The sequence below is a fragment of the Haliotis cracherodii genome, unplaced genomic scaffold (assembly GCF_022045235.1).
Source record: "Haliotis cracherodii isolate W230 unplaced genomic scaffold, xgHalCrac1.p SCAF_4, whole genome shotgun sequence".
Classification (NCBI taxonomy): Eukaryota; Metazoa; Mollusca; class Gastropoda; order Lepetellida; family Haliotidae; genus Haliotis; species Haliotis cracherodii.
In genome coordinates, this window is record NW_027266297.1 from 28,874,781 (window position 1) to 28,899,503 (window position 24,723).

Below are 24,723 nucleotides of genomic sequence, written 5' to 3' on the forward strand. Positions count from 1 at the left end.
TGGCTGACTTGGTGAAGGTTAAACAATCAACTCACAGTGAGATATCCTTTATGTAACACCGCTGTATACGTGACATCACATACTGCACGGTGTAATAGTTATACTGTACTCAAAGACTAACTAAATGTGGTCATATCGATTTATCGATAACTGAATATTGATAATAAATCAATGATATTGACTATGTGGCTTTACATTTTAACATTTTTCCTATATACAAAACAAAGACATTCTTATGACAGATCTGGATAGATTGAAAGTTTTATTGCGTATTAGGGTAGAATAAAGTCACATCTCAAAGTTTCTTTCCCATTAAAACTGCTTTAATTTAGAATTTGATGTTACACCAAAATCTACGTAAAAAATAAACAAATTGTTATGGCACAACTTGAATTTGATTTTTTGATTTTCTTAAAAATTCATGTATAGTAAAAGATGTTGAAAAGCCTTCAGAATCCATTTTCAACGAATTGAAACACCCTTACACGTTACATTTCCCAAAACTATGGACTTCATTGCTTCTTAAATATTGACAATACGATAAATAAGATTCGAGTTACTTTGACTTTGAGTATGTATATAATTAATGTTGCAGACAGTTACACAATGAGTGTTCAGGCAGTGACTCGCGGTCAGCATCAGAACTACCAACACACTGCAAACAACGTAGATGGAAGCTGGTGATTCTGTGCGGGTCTTTCATGACAACTCAACATTTCAGAGGTCACAGATCCATGGACAATGGTTAATAAATACCTACAAATACATACAAACACTACAAACATCATTTCTTGAGAACAACACGAGGGACGCCGAAATACACAAACTCCTTCGTCCCTAGACAGCCCGGCCCATTAGGAGCTGAGTTTTCACTTGGTCCATAAGATCTATGGCCAGCGCGATAGTCTGATAACGGGTTGGTCTGTTTGGTCGGGTTCATCATAGATTGTGCTATCTCCTTTGAACCCTTTTCGTATTTAATCAATCGTCTCAATGGAACATTAGTTAAAGATCTGCCCAGAGGATGCTCCCGAAAGTCGTTGTCACTGAACGATTTTGCTTCGTCTACAATTTTTCCGTTCACTGCGCTTCTCCACATTGTCCATAGATGAAGGTTCTTCATCGGGTCAAATGCCTTCTTCAGTGCTTCCTCGGGTTTGATCTTTCCTTTCACGGGCTTGTCAGGCAAACGGTCAGTTTCCGATATCTTCGACCTTCTAGTGGACACAGAGGGGGGTTTCTTTGCCATAACTGGAATAGGAAAAGAGATTATGTTAGTTAAGTGACACTGTGCTAGTGTGTATTGGGTGAATAAATAGTTCATATGTGTATCTGATGGCTGCTGAGTATTTATCATAAGCTGACGAGAAAAAGAACTTATACACCGATTTTTGTTTGGGGTTAAAAGCGAAACAAACAAGAAATGGTCATTCGATAGTGGTGTATTTGATACGGATATCCCATTTGATTTTTGGACCTAAAGTTTCCTGTGTATCGGCGACTGTTTTCAGCCTTGTAACGTTTTCATAGCGTTTGAAATGTTTTGGTGAAATCAAATTTTCAAATGTATAGAAATTACTTTCTTTTGCCAGGCAGATTACAATCGGTAGATTTCTCGGGAGGAGAATGACAATGCATAACAAGAGTTTGCCACTAACGTGACTGTATCCCCCGCCCCTATTGCAGAATTTATGACATAAATCTAAACAATAACCGAGGTGGAACTTGTCATGGAAATTGTAAAAAAAAAGAAGCGTTTGGAACCTAAGTCCATCTTGTTGCCATGGAAACGTAAATAATAAAAACTTCTAAAATTTCTAAATAGCAAAAGGCACCAGTTCAGCATGTACTTGACAGACCTGCAAAGTTTCATGAAAAAAATATTGATTGGTTTCTGAGTTATGCTCCGGAAACGAGACGTGACGGACGGACGTACGGACGGACGGATGGAGCCCGTTTCTATATCCCCCGCCAACTTTGTTGGGCGGGGGATAATAAGGTGGGCCTAGCTGTGGGATTATTTACGGATAAATATGCAAATAAAAAAGGTCGGGTAGGTACTGCTTTACAAACGATCATGGCATCGCCATTGTTTATAGGCGATATGGTCTTGACAATCAGGAATGTGGACCATTCTTGCATTATTGTCAAATTATAGTCTATGTTACCGAAAATCAGCGTCTAACTAGGGAGTAGAGTCGCCAACATTGAAAATAGGAATTGGGAACCAGAGCGAAGACGAGCAGCGCCCGAAAATGCATTGGGGATAAGTTTCCATATCTGCGCCTGTTGACCTCTGCGGCTTGGGGTCTTTTTTTTCTCCAAATTTAAAACAGTTTGTGTGGGATATCCGACTGCAGTTTGTGACCTGACCGGGCAGTCTCTAAACAAACGCGATGTCTCATGGACTAGAGTAGCTGCCCTTTGAATAAGGGCATTGGCTATAGCGTGTGGACCGATTGAGAAAGATATTATACGTTTGAAAAATATATGTGAAGGCAATTGTCTTTATGGTGGTTACGCCATTGTCTAAAAAACAAGTTGGAACGATATTGTGTGCTGTCCTTGTCCTACAGACTAATCACTGACATTGTGATGTAATATATTTATTTTCGTATTGAAGAAAAATGCAATCTCACCTTTGTGAGAGATGAGAATGATCTTTTCGATAACAGAATTTAAAAATGACATTAAAATATGTAGAGGTTATCACGCTTTTGTCTTTAGGGACATTAGTGATTGAGTGAGTTGGGTTTAACGCCGCTTTTAACAGTATTCCAGTTATATCACGGCGTGTCAGCTTAATGTGGGAGGAAAGCCCGAAGTGATGCAGGCCTCAGACGTTTACTACTTCTTTGAAATCCACGAGCACGGGTATGGTGCTGACAAACCGAGAAACATAATCGGGGCGAACCGAGATTCGAACCCACAATCATAGGTTTCTGGCGTGCCCAAGGGACGCAACTCTGCACAGCGAATCGCGGCGCCTTAGACGACCGGGCCACCCGTGCCCCCTTAGAGATAGTAAATACCATATATTAAGAATAAACACTCTGTACTTGGCTCGCCAGGCTATGTAATACAATGTTAATCCTTATACAATATATTTACCTTCCCAAAGGTCAATATCCCCTGTTACGAATAAACACGATTTATCATATACTGGGTAGGTTTCTCGGCAGGATAAAGCCAACGGATAAAAACGATATCCGTTGGAGTCATATGCGGATAGAGATGCAAATATCAAAGGTCAAGTAGGGACTACTTTCACTGTTTATAAACAAACATGGCGTCGCCTTTGTCAATCGGCGTTCGAGAATTAACCATCGGGAATCTGGATAAACTTCAGAGATAATTGCTATCATTATCAAAAGAACAGTCTAATATACTGAAAATCAGTGTCTAACTGTGATGTAGCGAAGGCATTTTATAAGTTTTGGCAACTGGAGAAACAATTTTGCGAGTGCACGAGGCCTAGCCAAGCGGAATCAGTAGCCATATCTGTGCTTGTAGACCTCTGCGGCTTGAAACCTTCTCCACAAATTAAAATAGTTGGATTTGGCCGAAATATGTTTGAATTGTTACCTTGTTTCGTTTTGTCGCTGTGTGTACATCTGACTACACTGCTTAACGACAGACCGACTGTCAACAACGTCTGACTGTGGCCCTGACGTCTCGTAGACTAGGTTTAGAGTAGCTTCCCTTTGACAAAGGGCAGTTACTCTAGCGGACAGACGGATTGATTGCCGCGAAAGGAAATTAAAAACAATTGTTGTTTGCGTATATGTTGCTTCACCACTGTATAAGAAACAGATTTCGGTTGGAACTATATTGGCTACTGTCACTGTCCGCCTGACACATCACTTACCCTGTGACGTAATAAATATGAATGCGCGCATTCGATGAAAACTCGCAATGTTTTGGTAATGTTCATGAGAGAGGGAAAGCGATTTTGAAGCACAGAATTAAACAATGACATTATATGATAAAGAGCTTATCACGCTTGTGTGTTTGGGGATGGTAAATATCCTGTATTAGGAATAAACATTATGTATTTAGCTCGCCAAGGCTCGCTAAATACAATGTTTATTCCTAATGCAGGATATTTACCATCCCCAAACACACTCGCATGATAACCTCTATTTATTTGTGTTCGCCAGGAATTGCGAAAATAATCTTTGTTCCTAATACAGGATATATTCCATCCCTAAGCACACTCGCGTGATAAGCTCCGAGTATTAGATGAATAAAGATGGTTTCTTGACGCTATGCAGGCCACGGATTGTAGACACCCGGGTGTATTGATTGATACATGGACATTCAGAAGGAAATATCTAGTAGTAAGCAATTGGATCAAACAGATGGATGGGAAAAAACACAAAAACATGGATAGGTATATAATAAAGATTGGTAGAACATAATACTAGAACATAGTTAGATATACAGGCATATAGATATACAAGAACACACATATATGCAGATGGGAAAACAAAGTTATACAGACTGGGTAGACATGCAAGACAATTGTTACTTAGATATACATACAGATGGGGGAGACATACGAGAACATAGCTAGATATACAGACAGATGAGGGGGGGGGGGGGGCATACGAGAACATAGCTAGATATACAGACAGATGGGGGAGACATACGAGAACATAGCTAGATATACAGACAGATGGGGAGACATACGAGAACATAGCTAGATATACAGACAGATACGGGGAGACATACGAGAACATAGCTAGAATTACAGACAGATACGGGGAAACATACGAGAACATAGTTATATATACAGATAGAGGGGGGAGACACACGAGAACATAGCTAGATATGCAGACAGATGGGGGGAGACATAAGAGAACATAGCTAGATATACAGACAGATGAGGGAGAGATACGAGAACATAGCTAGATATACAGACAGATACGGGGAGACATACGAGAACATAGCTAGATATACAGACAGATACAGGGAGACATGCGAGAACATAGCCAGATATACAGACAGATGGGGAGAGATACGAGAAAATAGCTAGATATACAGACAGATGGGGGGAGACATACGAGAACATGGTTAGATATACAGACAGATGGGGAAGACATACTAGAACATAGCTAGATATACAGATAGGTGGGGGGAGACATACGAGAACATAGCTAGAATTACAGACAAATAGGGAAGATATACGAGAACATAGCTAGATATACAGACAGATAGGGTAGACATACGAGAACATAGCTGGATATACAGACAGATGGGAGAGAGACATACTAGAACATAGCTGGATATACAGACAGATGGGGAGACATACGAGAACATAGCTAGATATACAGACAGATGGGGGTTACATACGAGAACATAGCTAGATATACAGACAGATGGGGGAGACATACGAGAACATAACTAGATATACAGACAGATGGGGGAGACATACGAGAACATAGCTAGATATACAGACAGATGGGGGAGACATACGAGAACATAGCTAGATATACAGACAGATGGGGGAGACATACGAGAACATAGCTAGATATACAGACAGATGGGGGAGACATACGAGAACATAGCTAGATATACAGACAGATGGGGGGGGGTGACATACAAGAACATAGCTAGATATACAGACAGATGGGGGAGACATACGAGAACATAACTAGATATACAGACAGATGGGGGAGACATACGAGAACATAGCTAGATATACAGACAGATGGGGGAGACATACGAGAACATAGCTAGATATACAGACAGATGGGGGAGACATACGAGAACATAGCTAGATATACAGACAGATGGGGGAGACATACGAGAACATAGCTAGATATACAGACAGATGGGGGAGACATACGAGAACATAGCTAGATATACAGACAGATGGGGGAGACATACGAGAACATAGCTAGATATACAGACAGATGGGGGGGGGTGACATACAAGAACATAGCTAGATATACAGACAGATGGGGGGAGACATACGAGAACATAGCTAGATATGCAGACAGATGGGGGGAGACATACGAGAACATAGCTAGATATACAGACAGATGAGGGAGAGATACGAGAACATAGCTAGATATACAGACAGATACGGGGAGACATACGAGAACATAGCTAGATATACAGACAGATGGGGGGAGACATGCGAGAACATAGCCAGATATACAGACAGATGGGGAGAGATACGAGAACATAGCTAGATATACAGACAGATGGGGGGAGACATACGAGAACATGGTTAGATATACAGACAGATGGGGGGAGACATACGAGAACATGGTTAGATATACAGACAGATGGGGAGACATACTAGAACATAGCTAGATATACAGATAGGTGGGGGGAGACATACGAGAACATAGCTAGAATTACAGACAGATAGGGAAGATATACGAGAACATAGCTAGATATACAGACAGATAGGGTAGACATACGAGAACATAGCTGGATATACAGACAGATGGGAGAGAGACATACAAGAACATAGCTGGATATACAGACAGATGGGGAGACATACGAGAACATAGCTAGATATACAGACAGATGGGGGTTACATACGAGAACATAGCTAGATATGCAGACAGATGGGGGAGACATACGAGAACATAACTAGATATACAGACAGATGGGGGGAGACATACGAGAACATAGCTAGATATACAGACAGATGGGGGGAGACATACGAGAACATAGCTAGATATACAGACAGATGGGGGGGGTGACATACGAGAACATAACTAGATATACAGACAGATGGGGGGAGACATACGAGAACATAGCTAGATATACAGACAGATGGGGGGTGACATACGAGAACATAGCTAGATATACAGACAGATGGGGGGAGACATACGAGAACATAGCTAGATATACAGAGAGATACAGGGTGACATACGAGAACATAGCTAGATATACAGACAGATGGGGGGAGACATACGAGAACATAGCTAGATATACAGACAGATACAGGGTGACATACGAGAACATAGCTAGATATACAGACAGATACAGGGAGACATACGAGAACATAGCTAGATATACAGACAGATGGGGGAGACATACGAGAACATAGCTAGATATACAGACAGATGGGGGGAGACATACGAGAACATAGCTAGATATACAGACAGATGGGGGGAGACATACGAGAACATAGCTAGATATACAGACAGATGGGGGAGACATACGAGAACATAGCTAGATATACAGACAGATGGGGAGACATACGAGAACATAGCTAGATATACAGACAGATGGGGGGAGACATACGAGAACATAGCTAGATATACAGACAGATGGGGGAGACATACGAGAACATAGCTAGATATACAGACAGATGGGGAGACATACGAGAACATAGCTAGATATAAAGACAGATACGGGGAGACATACGAGAACATAGCTAGATATACAGACAGATGGGGGAGACATACGACATGTTTGTTCCACAGGGCCAAGGAGAAGTCATGTAACGATCGTGTAATTGTTTTGAAGAGTGAGTTAGTTGGGGTTAAGATATTATTTCAGTCAAGCCATGGGGTTCAGATTAATATCAACGTAAGAGTCTAAAACCCGTGATGTTTGGAGCTGAAACACCGAGAATCATAATTGGAAACAATGTGTATTCAAACGCGGTTGTTATTCACATCGAGTTTCGGCATTTGGCCGAATGTCCATCCTCGCCGTTTAATAAATTATCCCCACTAAATTGGAACACAAAGTTTATCGTAAACTATCGATTCAGACTGAATCACCATGAAATACTTGCAATATATATGCCCCTTCGCAAAACAACCAATGCCTCCAATGACAACCAACTTGATCGCCTCTTGAGTGAGTGATTAATTGAGTGAACGAGATATGGTTGGTTTATAGCCACTTTCATAGCCGCTTTGCATAATTTTTATTATTTCAGCTATGACACCGCTTTCAGTTTGATGTGGGTCTCAGCCGTTAAAAGCCCACGAGCATAATATGTGTAACCACCAACGATTGAATTTTGGGTGAAACGAGGAATGGAACCTGCAACCAGTGGATCAATTGTGTTTCCATTTGGACTACTTGGCCACCCATGCACCCATGAAAACTGCAAAACCGCAATTATCAATAACTTTATATACTGAACCGCAAAAGAAACGTAACCATGGATAGATATATGAGAAATTATCCAATTTATCCATTTATCCAAACACTGTAAACATACTTTGAGACATATTATAAAGATGACACTTCGCAAAACGGATCATGAAGGTTGAATTAGAGTGTCAAATGTTCTTAAAGTGAAACACAACACTAGTGTCTCCGCCATGTGCATTGATGATTTCCGTGCAACGTCGATACATGGAATGGATGAGGCGGTTGATGAAGGCTATAGGCACTTGAGCCCACTCTGAGGAACGCCTAGTTCAGCTGCAGTTGTCGGCCTTGGTCGGGCGTCATTCAGCAGTCTTTGAATCTCGTCCCACAGGTGCTCAATGGGATTTAAATCGGGACTGCGGGCAGGCCACTGCATGGTTCTGATGCCATTCTGCTGGAGGAAGTGTGGGCACGGGCGTTATCATGCTGAAACTCGTGGTTGCGGTGACGTGCCAAATGAGGTATGACGTGTGGTCTCAAGACTTGATCAATGTACCGAGCTGCTGTGACACCATTGCCTCTCCCTGGACCGATGTTTTGGAAGACCACAGGGCCGACCCTCTGTGCAAGACCAATTCCATCCCACACCATGATGCTCGGACCACCCCACGAGTCTCTCTCAACAACACAAGCATCCAAATAACGTTCCCCACGGCGTCGCCAGACTCTCTCTCTCTCTGCCATCTGTTGTTGAGATACAACAACGAATGAATGTTATCCGATCTGGGTGGCTTTTTATAGGGCGAGAAATGGGGGAACGCATGTGCATTTAAATTTGCACGGAACATACGTGCATCGGGTTACCATGGCCGTTGCTGGGCGATCGGTTTTATTGTCACTCGCTTTGTTTTGTTTTTTATCATCAAATTCCGTTTTCCGGACAAGGTATTGTCAAATTTCAAAATCTTTGACCAACATTACCCATATATTTAAATGACAACTTTTCATGCAATGTTACTTGGGGTGACGTTTCCCTTGCGGTTCAGTATATAATAATTCCAACTGAACAGACAAACTTGGCAAGATGAGAAGTGAAAACTAGGCATTGCTCAGTACTGAATAGGACGGGGTTTGGACAAGGCTGATGAATCGATCTCCTCCCTGCTCAATAGCAGAAGGAGTCCTGGGAGGTCTAGTGTATGAATGGCTCACAATACACACAGCCTGTACACCAAGAGTTTCAATGTGAACTACATGTTCGAGGCCAAGCTGACGGGTACGAGAGGGGGTGAACTGAGCAAAGGCGAGAAACATTCTTTGTCATGAAATGCTCGTAGGAGTGTTACGCCAACAGCCATAACTGCAGATCTGAAATGTTTAGGAGTGCTGTTTGCGTGGGACAGCGTGTGCGTAACGGGATATACACTTGTATTGTTAGGTTTACACCTACTTGCCTTTTGCAGTGAAGCACTTGACATCATTGCCTAGTTACCTAAGTCAGTGGTAGAATCAAAAGACGAACCAAGTGGTCGCTGTTATCCGTGCCGATAGCATACATAATGCATTTACTCTTTGTGTGTATATGGTTCGTCTTTAAAGACATATGCATATCCATGCACCTCATGGGCGGATACAGAAGGGGGGGGGGGAAGAGAGGGGGGAGGGGGTTGCGGGGGGGTGCACCCCCACCCCCCTTTTTATTTCGAAAAAAATCTTTATTTCTATATAAATTACCACCAAAGACAATAAATAGATCTTAATTGTGCACCCCTCCTTTTCAAGAAAGCTGTATCCGCCATGCATCTGTCAAGTATCCAATGTGTTATAGTGAGTGAGTGAGTGTAGTTTTACGCCGCTTTCAGCAATCTCACGGGGAAAAAAACGGGACAGAAATGGGCTTCACACATTTTACCTATGTGGGGAACGCAACAGTGTCTTCGGCGTGACTAGCGAACGCTTTAAGCCCAAGGCTACCCCACCACCCCCTATGTGAAATAAACAGAAAGTGTGAAATTGAGAAAACAGCATCATAGATTATCTACATTATTAAAATGTTTAACAATAATTGTAGAGGTACATAACGTTTATAATGACATCATTATTACACTCAATCTTCATGAAATTAATAACATTCTAAATATCTTCGTCTGAACACCATTCTGACTGTATCGGACGACTTATATGGGGTTTGGGTGGTTAAAGAATTTCCTAGCTGATTGTGTGCCATCTACGACGTGCGGATAGTTGCTCATTCTGTCAACCCCTGGTTTGTCTGGCCGGACTCAGTTATCACTCCAAGGCGGCTGGGGGTATATGGGTATATGGGGTAACCGTAGTATTCTTAAATGTGGCATAAAACCACATTCACACACACCCGTCAGTACAATGTATGGATACAATGTCAATATAGTTAGTAACCACCCATATTGACATGTCCGCTTTGTGTGTAGACTGTAAAATGAACGTGCACAGGAATATTGAAACTGAGAAGTGTGGTTAGTTCACATTATTTTAGACCTCCTCCGTGGTCTAGTGGCAGAGCGGAAGGTCCGGGGTTAGATCCCCGTCCGCGTCATACCAAAAGCCGTTGAAAGATGGTACTTAACCTTAACATGTTAAACTGCGGCATGGTATTTCAGTGGGGTTGCGCGATAAAATTGTCATTATTCCGGACAAGTACAAACAGCCACACCACACACACGGACGCACACACGGACGCACGCACACACACACATACACAAACACATGGATGCATGTCACTACATAAGTGAATGATCTGGGCGCGACGTTAAACACGATTTCACCTCACCTCACAATATTCTATCAAAACTTGCTGACGTTAGGTTTCATAATTCCGCCCAGATCAAGAATAAACATACAATAAGGACAAGGTGAGCCGCTACATGTTCTTAATAAGATTATGCGATACTCGTATTAAATCTTTTTATAACAGATGAAATGGCTTGATGTCTGTTCAGTATTTTGTGATCGATATCATGGATGGTGTGGAATCTCCAATAGTAAGTACGTTAATATCAAATATACTCTAAGCATGACATAAATCTGCTACCAAGACCCGCTTTCACCAAAGTGACATTTTTTATTTATACGCTATCACTGGATTGTCTGATCCAGATTCGACTGTTTACAGGGCTCATTCGTATGAGGAGTATCTTACTTTTGTATGCAAATTGTGTGATTGGTGCTCCCTAGAGGACAAGACGTGCTTGCCCTTTTCGCAAACACCTGGTGTCATCAATGATTTTCAGTTATCCATTCATTTAATTGTCATCCATATTTCCCCAATGGAATATGTTTGGGCATAATATCGATTATTTATCTGTCGTTATATATTGGAGGGTGTGCATTTAAGAGGATTCACAGTCTTCATCTTATAACTAAGTCTTCATGATTAAGGCAACAGGATGCTTCTGTGTTAAAATCGCTTCGGAAAACAAGCCCGTCTATTTCGAAACCCGGCAATGCACCTACACGTTAAGACAGATCATATACTTGCCATTGATGTTTAACTGGGTGCGTGATTATAATATTATATTCGACCATTCTCCTTTGTGCTACAAGCTGTTTTACCAACAAGACAAATAACACATAAAGGATTTCAACATAATCACACAGTGCCCGTCTGACTTTGTTATCTGCACACAGATACCAGACGACACAAGGTGGGTCTTCGTGTTTTCAATATCAAACACGTAAACGTCTCTGTGTATTCATCGAGATGTAGGGCGGATCCAGCTGCCGCCAGCAGCACGATACTCCTCTCATACAAATGGGTGTGGATAAGGGTGGGGATCACGATCACTGCCATGTTCAATGAGGTATCATTTGAGCTTTGCAAACTAACACATTGGCTTGTTAAGGTTGTAAAATAGCGGGCGTTGTTTAACGGGAGAAATGAACGTCACACCATAGAGACACAGTGAAACATATCAATATCATTCATTTGATAGATAATGCAATGTGCATGTGAGGCCGTTTTAGAAGGTAGTCTTGCTGATGTTGTTTAACGGTTGTAATTAAGTCAACAAGGGCACCTGTTTACTCCACCCTACACATACAATGAAAACATCATCTGGGTTCAGAGGCGGACGGGTAGCCTAGTGGTTAAAGCGTTCGCTCGTCACGCCGAAGATCTGGGTTCGATTCCAGATATGGGTACAATGTGTGAAGCCCATTTTTCTGGTGTCACCCGCCGTGATATTGCTGGCGTAAAACCATACTCACTCACCCATCTGGGTTAAACGGCGGTGTTTCAGTCAACACATTTCTTTGTATGTTTGTTTATTTGTTGTTTAACGCCGCACTCAGCAATATTCCAGCTGTATGACGGCGGTCTGTAAAATAATAGAATCTGGACCAGACAATCTAGTGATTGACATGAACATCGATCCAAACAACTGGGATACGATGACATTCATCAACCAAGTCAGCGAGCTGACCACCCGATCTCGTTAGTCGCCTCTTACGACAAGCATAGTTGCCTCTTACGGAAAGCATTCTAACCCGGATCTTCACGCGTCAGAGTCAACAAGTACACTAGTATGCGCCACAACATATCGCACACACATCAATATGGTCGCACATATGAGGAGCACATGTCAATATATTGTTACTAGACATGAATACGTATGTAAATGTGGAAATGATCAAAGGGTGTGACTTAAATATTTTTATAGATATTCCATGCAGTTCGCCTCTACATATGACACTCCTCAAAAGAGAACTAAAACGGATCTGCGAACAACCTGGATAAAAAAAAAACATCATAGAAATAATATTTTATTTAAGAATAAACTAATTAATGTGCTTATCTAAGTGTTAAAATCAATTTAGTTGCGTTTCTTGAGGTATTCACTGGCTGAAGACTGCAGTGTTATATAATGTGTGTACTTGTACGTCTGTGCTTTTTCCCACGGTTATTTAGTGAGTGGGCTTCACACGTTGTACCCATGTCGGGAATCGAACCCGGGTCTTCGGCGTGACGAGCGAACGCTTTAACCACTAGGCTACCCGACAGCCCCCATGATAATCTAATTAACACACATATGCATATATTATATGACACGGTAAATATATGGACTGATGAGCGAACACACAGCTATCAGTAAAACACGGTTAGATCTACCAGCCATATTGTAATAACGTGTTCCCAACCACAAAGAGCTTGAAATTCAATACCTTTAATACCTTTTAACTGATAGTGTTATTCAAGAGACCGTGTAAAGAGGCCCTCCTTAATTTGTTGTTAGTTACTATCATGTATTCCAGTCAGTGTCAATGTGCACTAGATGATTTTTTTAACTTGGTTGGAGTAAACAACGTTTAGTATATTGTTAATAACGCGGTGCTTCAACTTGTAACTTGTGTCGTATACTCGTCCCATGCAATGACTGTGGATTTTATATTATTTAATGATATATTTCACTAAAGCATAGACAAGTCGTTATCAACCTAACCCTTTTCTAGTTCCCTGATTCCACAGTAGGGATGCTGGTGGTGGTGGTGGTGTGTGTGTGTGTGTGTGTGTGTGTGTGTGTGTGTGTGTGTGTGTGTGTGTGTAGAGGTGGGGAGGGGGGGGGGGGAGAGAGGAGCGGCTAATCATCATAGACGCCGAATTCGCTGTGTAACTAGTGTAAAAAATGCCAAGTTTATAATTATGTCACTGAAATACTGGTATTACATAAAATAGTTGTTTATCGAAATAACTTTTATAACGTACGTCAAGTATCACCAACATGACTGATTGCACAGGTATGTCATAGATTATAAAGTACGTCAAATATCAAGTAAATCACCAACATGACTGATTGCACAGGTGTGTCATAGATTATAAAGTACGTCAAATATCAAGTAAATCACCAACATGACTGATTGCACAGGTGTGCCATAGATTATAAAGTGCGTCAAATATCAAGTAAATCATCAACATTACTGATTGCACAGGTGTGTCATAGATTATAAAGTACGTCAAATATCAAGTAAATCATCAACATGACTGATTGCACAGGTGTGTCATAGATTATAAAGTGCGCCAAATGTCAAGTAAATCATCAACATGACTGATTGGGCAGTTGTGGCATTGATTATATAGTACGTCAAATATCAAGTTAATCATCAACATGACTGATTGCACAGGTGTGTCATAGATTATAAAGTACGTCAAATGTCAAGTAAATCATCAACATGACTGATTGCACAGGTGTGTCAAAGATTATAAAGTAGATCAAATGTCAAGTAAATCATCAACATGACTGATTGCACAGGTGTGTTATAGATTATAAAGTACGTCAAATATCAAGTAAATCATCAACATGACTGATTGCACAGGTGTGCCATAGATTATAAAGTGCGCCAAATGTCAAGTAAGTCATCAACATGACTTATTGCACAGGTGTGCCATAGTTTATATGTCAAATAGTATGAACAAGTAAGGATAAGAATTTATGGATGAACAACTTCTTTATCACAACAAAACAAACCCCGTGTGTTGTTCATTAAGATCACTATAACATGTAATTTATATAATTCAACAATCAATAAAGATTATCCAGATACATATTCTGAAATAATCACACAAATAACTTGTGTGAGACTAAACATGGATTGACTTAATCCCTCACAAGTATTTGACACAATACTTAAGACATGTGAAAAGCATGCTCCAAACAATGACTTGTTTGTTCAACATGAAGCGCAAAATAATAATTTATATTCATATTTTTATATTTTTTTATTTATATTTTTAAACAAGGATAATACCTGTACCAGGATGGTAATAAAAGCAGCTCGAGACAATTATCTTGTCTGCGGATAAGGTTGGTTGGTTTGTTCTTTAAAGCCGCACTCAGCAATGTTCCAGCTATATGACGGCGGTCTGTACATAATACAGTCTGGACCAGACAAACCAGTGCTTGACATCATGAACATTGATCCATGCAATTGGGATACGATGACATACATCAACCAAGTCAGCGAGCCTGACCACACGATCCCGTTAGTCGCCTCTTACGACAAGCATTGAGGCCTAGGCCTTTTAGGATCGGTAGGAGGTAGGTAGCAATGCTGAACTAAATGTACTCAACAACCGTCCCTTCAGAGGAACATGTCATTATCACTGTATTTTCTACTTTAGACATAACCAGGACAGCAAATTCATCGGAGTAAAGTCGCCTGATCACTCATGTGTTAACTTCAACATGGTATAATACCCAACCCGACTCAATACACCCGCACAAAGCCAAGGGACATCATGCATTTATCAAGTCCAAGCCACAGGGTATAGAGATAGTCGTTATAAAGTCCCCAGACAGCCATTGCTGTATATCAGGTTACACTATTGCGAACAGGGCTCCTTTGTTAAACGTATTCTTGAGTCGTTAACTGACATAGTTTGGTTGGCTGGACCAAATATCTGGACGACGACTAACATCAAGTTTGACCCATAGAAAGGGCTGATTGATAGTGACCGACATGGCTAAAGCCTAATCCGACAGATAGTGCAGTTGATATACCTGGCTTTCAACGTTCAGATAACTATGTTTAGGAATGATTGGTGACAGGTTGGTTAAGTTATTATTTTGAGATGTATTACTTAAAATCAGTCATGTTTAGGATAAAGTGGACTTAGAGTGACCATATAGAACTCACAGAGCCTCCGAATCTCAAGTTTGTTTTGGGATAATATAGTGAGTGAGTTGGGTTAAACGCCGCTTTTAACAGTATTACAGTTATATCACGGCGTGTCAGCTTAATGTTGGAGGAAAGCCCGAAGTGATGCAGGTCTCAGACGTTTACCACTTCGGTGAAACCCACGAGCACGGGTATGGTACTGACAAACCTAGAAACATAATCAGGGCGAACCGGGATTCAAACCCACAATCATAGGTTTCTGGCGTGCCCAAGGGACGCAACTCTGCACAGAGAATCGCGGCGCCTTTAGACGACTGGGCCACCCGTGCCCCCTTGGGATAATATATATATGTAATTATACTAATTTTAAGTTAGCATGAATGGTTGTCTTTTAGGGCAGTTTCACATGTTTAGGGTAGTTTGAAACAGTTTGATACAGTATAACCGCTTTAATTTCACGGGACATGTAGATGGAGTGAGCGAGTGAGTGAATGAGTCAGACTGAGTGAGTGTGTGAATGAGTTAGAATGATTGAAATTTGAATAAAACGCCCATGCTCTGAAGTACCTGAGCGACTGAGAAATGTATACATCTAAGCAGGAGCTCTGTTGTATATTGGTCGACATCATGGGGTACTTCACGATTGGAACTTCAGAATGAACTTAGGGGTTAGAAAGCAACAGATGATATCCTGGAGTAGTATCCCTTCGTCTTCAAAACCAACGTAAATTCTACATCCATACTTCATGTTACGTACACTTTTACCAACAACTTGTTGTTGCCCTGTCTGGCGCTCGGCGTCAAGGGGAAAACAGGGACTGATCCGTTGGGAGTCATAGGTATGTTAAGTATGATCAATATGGTAACTATATGGTAACAATATTTTAACCTTGGTAACGACGGTAACCATGATCATTATGACAGCAATCTACCAGAACCCCATGTTTCATAAACACATGCTTATGATATGATCGGAAACATACAATGGACCCTGATTTTAGTGGAGATGTCCTATGATCAAGTTAATGTTTTTGGTGTTTTTCATTCACCTCAAAGGTACGCTACATTGTTAAGTGGTTCCTATTCATCGACACATCTCACATAGCTCAACACAGGCTCGACGTGACACAAGCGGGGATACCTGGGCCTCCCCTTGCATTCATTGCGAGTGTCTGTACGGGGATGCGTATGGTCCATTTAACATCAGACATGAGCTAGGGCTAAGCTGATGTTCACTCTCGGCGGTTACTGGGGATAATTTGAAACGGAAATTTGAATTTCTTGCATTTTTTCTTGATCGTGTCTGAAAGATAAACGGTGCATTTATCATCCTGACAACATTGTTGAAATAAACCTGCGATACCCCTGGTGTTACAGTAACTTTAGTGTGATGTCCGTTGACCATATTGTTTCCGGATCTATTCGAATGGTAATTTTCTTTACAGATAAAACGTGCAACATTTTAAACCTTCCGTGTGTATCTCTAAAGAGAGTTTACTCCAACATTCTTATCGTTTAACATAATTTTATAAGTAGACATCGGCTCACGTTAGAGCAAAACCACTATTTGAGTGGGTGGATGGATGGGTGGTTGGTGGGTCTGTTGGTGAGTGAGTGAGTGAGCGAGTGAGTGAGTGAGTGGGTGGGTGGGTCGGTGAGTGAGTGAGTGAGTGAGTGAGTGAGTGACAGGGTGGGTGAGTCTGTGAGTGAGTGGGTGAGTGAGTGAGTGAGTTGGGTTTAACGCCGCTTTTAACAGTATTCCAGTTATATCACGGCGTGTCAGCTTAATGTGGGAGGAAAGCCCGAAATGATGCAGGTCTCAGACGTTTACCACTTCGGTGAAACCCACGAGCACGGGTATGGTGCTGACAAACCTAGAACATAATCAGGGCGAACCGGGATTCGAACCCACAATCATAGGTTTTCTGGAGTGAGTGAGTGAGTGAGTGAGTGAGTGTTACATATTTAGATTCCTGCATGAGGCATCATTATGACGAGCAAAGGCTGTAACCGGTAACTTATCCAAAATAAATTGCAACACAGTTAGGATGACAAATTATATATATTATATTGACAATAAGTTCAAAATCTTCTCTGAAAGAATTACGTGGCGATTCCTGTACGAAAGAGCTCCAGGTGGTAAGTCCCGTTGACTAGCCTGGTTTTGACTCATCATGTCCCACTGCCTTGGATCGTTGTTCATACTTTCAGTCTCTGGTTTGCAGGGTTCAGACCCGATTTTAAGACCGACGTGTTATAGCTGGACAATTGCTGACAACGGTGTTAAATAACCTCAAAATTTAGCAGCAAAACACGCCATCAAACAGCTGACTACTAGTATACCCTAAAAACTGGTCACGTTTGTTAAAATAATTAGGCACCGTGGTGGCCTTTCAAAACAAATACACTGTACAAGTAATTTAACCTCACTTCGGCTTATATCTAACATTTGAAACCATGTAAATGAGAAGCGAGATACTTCCGTTAAGATGTTATAGTGCGTGAGTGAGGATAGTTTTACGCCGCAATATTCCAGCAATATGAAGACAGGGAATACACTGCACATAGATGAGGAATCGAACCCGGATTTTCGGCGTGATGAGCGAAAGCTAAACCACCAGACTACCCCACCTTCCCCTTAAGGGTTATGTACGTGCAACTCAAGCAATCAGAAGATGTTGAATCCTCGCAGTACCGGGTCAGAGTGAGTGAGTGAGTACGGTTTTACGCCGCTTTTAGCAACATTCCAGCAATATCAGCGGGGGACACCTGAAATGGGCTTCACACTTTGTAGCCATGTCGGGAATCGAACCCGGGTCTTCAGCGTCACGAGTGAACGTGGAAACCACTGGGCTACCCGACCGCCCCCCGGGTCAGAATAGATCTCTAGTGGTTGCCTGAAGAACGGAAAGAACGTGCCATTGTATTCCGTTCTGGTTTGCTGGTTACCACTGGTTCGCCTGGCCGAGACAGATTCTTTGCAATGTGTCCTATTATATTGCTGACTGCGGCGCAAATAATTCTATTTTTTTGTAAACTCGATGGATATTTACACAAGTGCAATGAATATATTTACAATGTGCCAGATCTAAATGTACTGCGATTGCCTATTCAAAATGTTATCGTTCGATTTGTAATAACATTTTTTTGTAAATGAGAATCGTTCATTATCTTTTTAAATCACAAATGTATTTTCAAGGTGTACCGATCTTCCTGTTTTAAGCATATTTAATAAACAAAATAAGCAATTCCATTCAAATTTTCCAGAGACAATAAAAAGGTGACACTGTTCATATTTGGGGCGACAGCTTGACGCAGAACAATGTTTAAAGAAAGGTTTGGTGTTAATGTCGTTTTATGCAAGTGGGTGCCCTAACCATATTTCAGTATTTCAATGCACTTTAAAAACTCCAGTATTTGGATACGTAAAATGATAGCGACAACCATTGTTGGTAGTGATCGAGCTAGACGTAACGCCGCTTTTAACATTATTCCTTCTTATACAACGTGCACACGTGGGCGGAGAGACTATTGAGTCAGATGGTGTTGATAATAAAGGTAAACCTGAGAGAATGTGTGAGTTGTGTTCAGCTTAACGAGAGGACACTTTGAAAGATTTACAATGCTGTCCACTTGGCGACTATATTGATAGGGTGCGGTAGGCGCATTCAAAATGAAGGATGATCTACCAACAAAATGTCATTTATAGTTCGTTTTCTTCTGTGAAATGAAATTATTTCATGCACTGGCAATAACTATGGGTTTTTATAACAGCCTTGCAAGAGAATGTATGCACTATGTTTGATGGCGGCAAAAAATGATACCGTGATGTAAAAAGTGGTTATTCGATAAAGATGTATTTGAATGTATCATAGGCGATAATACATGCATCACTTAATGGGGTATCACAACAGGTGACGTTCACATGACGTCTAAAGGAACACGAAGGTCGCAGTTTAAATCAAATTTTAAAGTGCATACTTTCTTTTGCCCGGCAGGTTACATGATAGTAAACATTATTGTATGATAAGTGAGTGAGTATGGTTTTACGCCGCTTTTAGCAATATTCCAGCAATATCACGGCGGGGGACACCAGAAATGGGCTTCACACATAGTACCCATGTCGGGAATGGAACCGGGGTCTTTGACGTGACGAGCGAACGCTTTAAGCACTAGGCTACCCGACCGCCCTTGTTGTATGCTGAAAAGGCGGAGAGGCAGGCGACGAGGTAGCCTAGTGGTTAAACCATTAGCTTGTCACGCCTAAGGCCTGGGTTCGATTTCCCGCATGGCTACAAGTTACGAAGCCCATTTGTTGGTTATCCCACCACAAAAAGCTAGAAAGCTGCATAAAAGTGGTTTAAACCACAGCTCATTCACTACCACAAGAAAGGTGGTTGTCAATATTCACAAAACAAAGGTCGTTAAAGATGCTGATAGTGCAATCTTTAGTTTCCACCCGTAAGATACCCGTATGTATGTTGTTTACATGCATATGTCAACCATATACCAGTGCATACACAAATCTCAACACATACCTGCCAGTTTTGGTAATTTATTATGAGTAACACTGAATATTTTCGTCTAATGTACTACATGCACTGGCAGTGAGTAATTGCCTAAGTAATAGCTGAACAACAAAACTGCGAATCCGGAACAAATTATATGAATTAGGCAACTTCAAAGCAAGTGTATTTTGCAGGAACAATTGGAACAAAATCGTTATGAAGTGGGTTTCACCTGATTGTAAACGTGTGATATTGTAAGAGAATGCGGTTTTACGCCGCTTTTTTTACAATATTCCAACTGTCACAAATGGAAAAACGAAATGGGCCTCACACTTTGGACCCCGTGATGTAAAATCGAATATAGAACATCAACGACAGAGAATAAAAAGGCATTGCGTAAAAGGCAAAATGTCAGTGAAAATTATATGAATGAATCACTGAAAATCGGTGATGACATCATGGGTTCGCAAAAAGGGTAGGCCTCTCCTGCCCTACCGGTAGCACCCACCACTCACGCAATTTGCATGAAAAAACAATGAGTGTTTTTTACCAGACGCCATACAGTCTCACCCCAGGCCTACAGCACAACCCAGGCCTTTTGCGTGGTGAACGCTTTAACCATGACACCCCACAGATACCCCACTGACATTTTGTTAATACATGAACACATCTCAGTCAAACTGTCTTGTCTTGTAAAGGGTAAGGATGGGGTTTAATAAGGACGTAACTTTTGAATTATGACTCCGGGAAGTGAAGTTGTTGCACTATTTGACGGGTGTTGGACTATTTGACGGGTGTTGCACTATTTGACGGGTATAGGACTATTTGACGGGTATAGGACTATTTGACGGGTGTTGCACTATTTGACGGGTGTTGGACTATTTGACGGTTGTTGCACTATTTGACGGGTGTTGGACTATTTGACGGGTGTTGGACTATTTGACGGGTGTTGCACTATTTGACGGGTGTTGCACTATTTGACGGGTCTTGGACTATTTGACGGGTATAGGACTATTTGACGGGTATAGGACTATTTGACGGGTGTTGCACTATTTGACGGGTGTTGCACTATTTGACGGGTGTTGGACTATTTGACGGGTATAGGACTATTTGACGGGTATAGGACTATTTGACGGGTGTTGGACTATTTGACGGGTATAGGACTATTTGACGGGTGTTGGACTATTTGACGGGTGTTGGACTATTTGACGGGTGTTGGACTATTTGACGGGTGTTGGACTATTTGACGGGTATAGGACTATTTGACGGGTATAGGACTATTTGACGGGTGTTGGACTATTTGACGGGTGTTGGACTATTTGACGGGTATAGGACTATTTGACGGGTATAGGACTATTTGACGGGTGTTGGACTATTTGACGGGTATAGGACTATTTGACGGGTGTTGGACTATTTGACGGGTGTTGGACTATTTGACGGGTATAGGACTATTTGACGGGTATAGGACTATTTGACGGGTGTTGGACTATTTGACGGGTATAGGACTATTTGACGGGTGTTGGACTATTTGACGGGTATAGGACTATTTGACGGGTATAGGACTATTTGACGGGTGTTGGACTATTTGACGGGTATAGGACTATTTGACGGGTGTTGGACTATTTGACGGGTGTTGGACTATTTGACGGGTATAGGACTATTTGACGGGTGTTGGACTATTTGACGGGTGTTGGACTATTTGACGGGTATAGGACTATTTGACGGGTGTTGGACTATTTGACGGGTATAGGACTATTTGACGGGTATAGGACTATTTGACGGGTTTTGGACTATTTGACAGGTGTTGGACTATTTGACGGGTGTTGGACTATTTGACGGGTGTTGGACTATTTGACGGGTATAGGACTATTTGACGGGTATAGGACTATTTGACGGGTGTTGGACTATTTGACGGGTGTTGGACTATTTGACGGGTGTTGGACTATTTGACGGGTATAGGACTATTTGACGGGTGTTGGACTATTTGACGGGTGTTGGACTATTTGACGGGTGTTGGACTATTTGACGGGTGTTGGACTATTTGACGGGTATAGGACTATTTGACGGGTATAGGACTATTTGACGGGTGTTGGACTATTTGACGGGTGTTGGACTATTTGACGGGTATAGGACTATTTGACGGGTGTTGGACTATTTGACGGGTATAGGACTATTTGACGGGTGTTGGACTATTTGACGGGTGTTGGACTATTTGACGGGTGTTGGACTATTTGACGGGTGTTGGACTATTTGACGGGTGTTGGACTATTTGACGGGTATAGGACTATTTGACGGGTGTTGGACTATTTGACGGGTATAGGACTATTTGACGGGTGTTGGACTATTTGACGGGTGTTGGACTATTTGACGGGTATTGGACTATTTGACGGGTGTTGGACTATTTGACGGGTGTTGGACTATTTGACGGGTATAGGACTATTTGACGGGTGTTGGACTATTTGACGGGTGTAGGACTATTTGACGGGTGTTGGACTATTTGACGGGTGTTGGACTATTTGACGGGTGTTGGACTATTTGACGGGTATAGGATTGTTTGTGTGAGCAGTGATGGGCTTAGTGAATTATCTTCTTGTTCTCATTCACAGGTCTCACAAAACAGTATTGGTGGTTATAAAGGATTAAAAAAAATTGATTCTGAAATATGTATGTTTATACTTCATTAGCTACAAAATTGCATGCTGCATGCTGGTTCTCAATGACGTGACAAAGTAATCTACAACAGATGGAACACCCCATTCACCGAGACAAGGACGAGACGCATCATAAAATCTAGATGCATATCATCCAATATACGTTACACAATACGTTTGAGACATGCCTCTCGGGGACAAGTAATGCGAATCTATTGAATTCAATTGTGGTGAATTTTGCTTGTGTGAGCATGCACTTGGCTGTTATCATGGTACTGAATATTGCTGTTGATTGCTATACATATCCAGACATACAATATGTTTTCATGAATACTTTTGTTGGGTTGTAGAAGTGTTTACAGTACAATCTGGTCCATATTTATGCTCAATGAACGTTTAACACTGCTCAGGAGTACCTTTTGATTTTATAGGAATATGTAAGTAGCTTTTAAACACTGATATAATCACGTATCTCATAAACATATCATTTTAAATAGTCATGGCATTGTATCTAGTTAGCTTAGTATCTTACACTGTAAACGTGATACTAGAAGTCACAATTTTATGCATGTCGCGTTTCACTAGTGTTATTCAAGAATATAACCCATGTTAATCATATCTATTTATGAAAAGCTTAAAAATGTAGCATTTCTAGATTCAACGTAATGTTAAAGTAAACGATATTAACAATCAACGCCAGAGTAAGGAAAAGGGGTATCAAATTTCACATTAACAGTTTCAACTATGGTGATAAAATTCCTGCAATGTCTTCGATAAGGTGTTAATCCTTTGCCCCAAATCTCCAATACTTACCTCTTAACCTGTCTAAGGTCACTCGATGCGGAGCAACCTTGGATATATAGCCGGACCAGTAGTCCTAACTTGTTGATAGCCTATCCGTGACCGCAGCACGAGAGATAAAAGCCATCTTCACGTAGCTATATACACATGTACATTGCAGTCAATCACAGCTGTCCGCGCCTCGTCTTGTAACCGCCATGCACATGTTACGGGTAACATATTCCAGACATGACTTTAAAACAGCAGAAGCTTGACAACGTAGTTTAAAGATATGGCGTGAAGAAATGTCAACACGGCTTGTCTCAGCCGAATGTCGAAACACAACTACTTGTCGAATTCCAATACACCACTACCCTCTATACCCCGACCGCTGTAGGAAGTCCCGTGTAGATAAGAAAACCTTGTCCACGCTTAGATGACTATACGTTACTAGTCGAAACGGGTGAGCGATCACTGAGAAAACATTTAGGAAACCGCAACTATTGCTTCCGAGATGAAATGGAGGCATGTTTACTTCGAACAAACCGGTTGAAGCTTATTGTTGGAGGAGGTATAAAACATGTTTTTTCAACGTGTTGGCTGGGGAAGGCGGTGGGGTGTATGAATGACTATATATACGAATGGAATGCTTGTTATCGCGACACTGAGGTAAATCCGATGAAACGGTTTTTGCTTGAGGTATTGCTATCATTTTATTACAACAGCCTCATTAATAAACTATTTGCACGGATTTGCGCAATTCAGTTTTGCCCCGTTAACCGCCTTCCATCCTGGATCCATCAGCGATCACGGAGTTACCGCCCTTGATTTCTGTAATCCTGTCATTTCTGGTCTATTTCGTTTGTGTAGAATATTAACAGTGGTGTTAAATGGATTTTCGTATATTGTATATTTGTACGTGAAGCAATAATGTATGATTATTAGGCATAACGTAGGGTGTCACGGTCACACGGTGCATAACTGGATGAGTTTGTATCCATGTCGGGAATCGAACCCGGGGTTTCAGCGTGACGAGCGAACACTTTAACCACTAGGCT

The 24,723-nt window shown here is 41.5% G+C and overlaps 1 protein-coding gene across 1 annotated transcript; it reads right to left on the bottom strand.

Moving 5' to 3' along the window:
* Positions 1-118: 118 nt before the first annotated feature.
* Positions 119-24,051, bottom strand: LOC139479274 (uncharacterized). Its single transcript, XM_071262138.1, has 2 exons — positions 23,699-24,051; positions 119-1,251 (listed from the first exon to the last, which is right to left on the bottom strand). Exon 2 carries the CDS (start codon positions 1,247-1,249, stop codon positions 785-787), a length of 465 nt encoding a protein of 154 aa, XP_071118239.1. The 5' UTR covers positions 1,250-1,251; positions 23,699-24,051; the 3' UTR covers positions 119-784.
* Positions 24,052-24,723: the final 672 nt, after the last annotated feature.

What these genes read in the sequence shown, in the direction of transcription:
- LOC139479274 (XM_071262138.1), bottom strand. Translation starts at nt 1,249, where the DNA reads ATGGCAAAGAAACCCCCCTCTGTGTCCACTAGAAGGTCGAAGATATCG.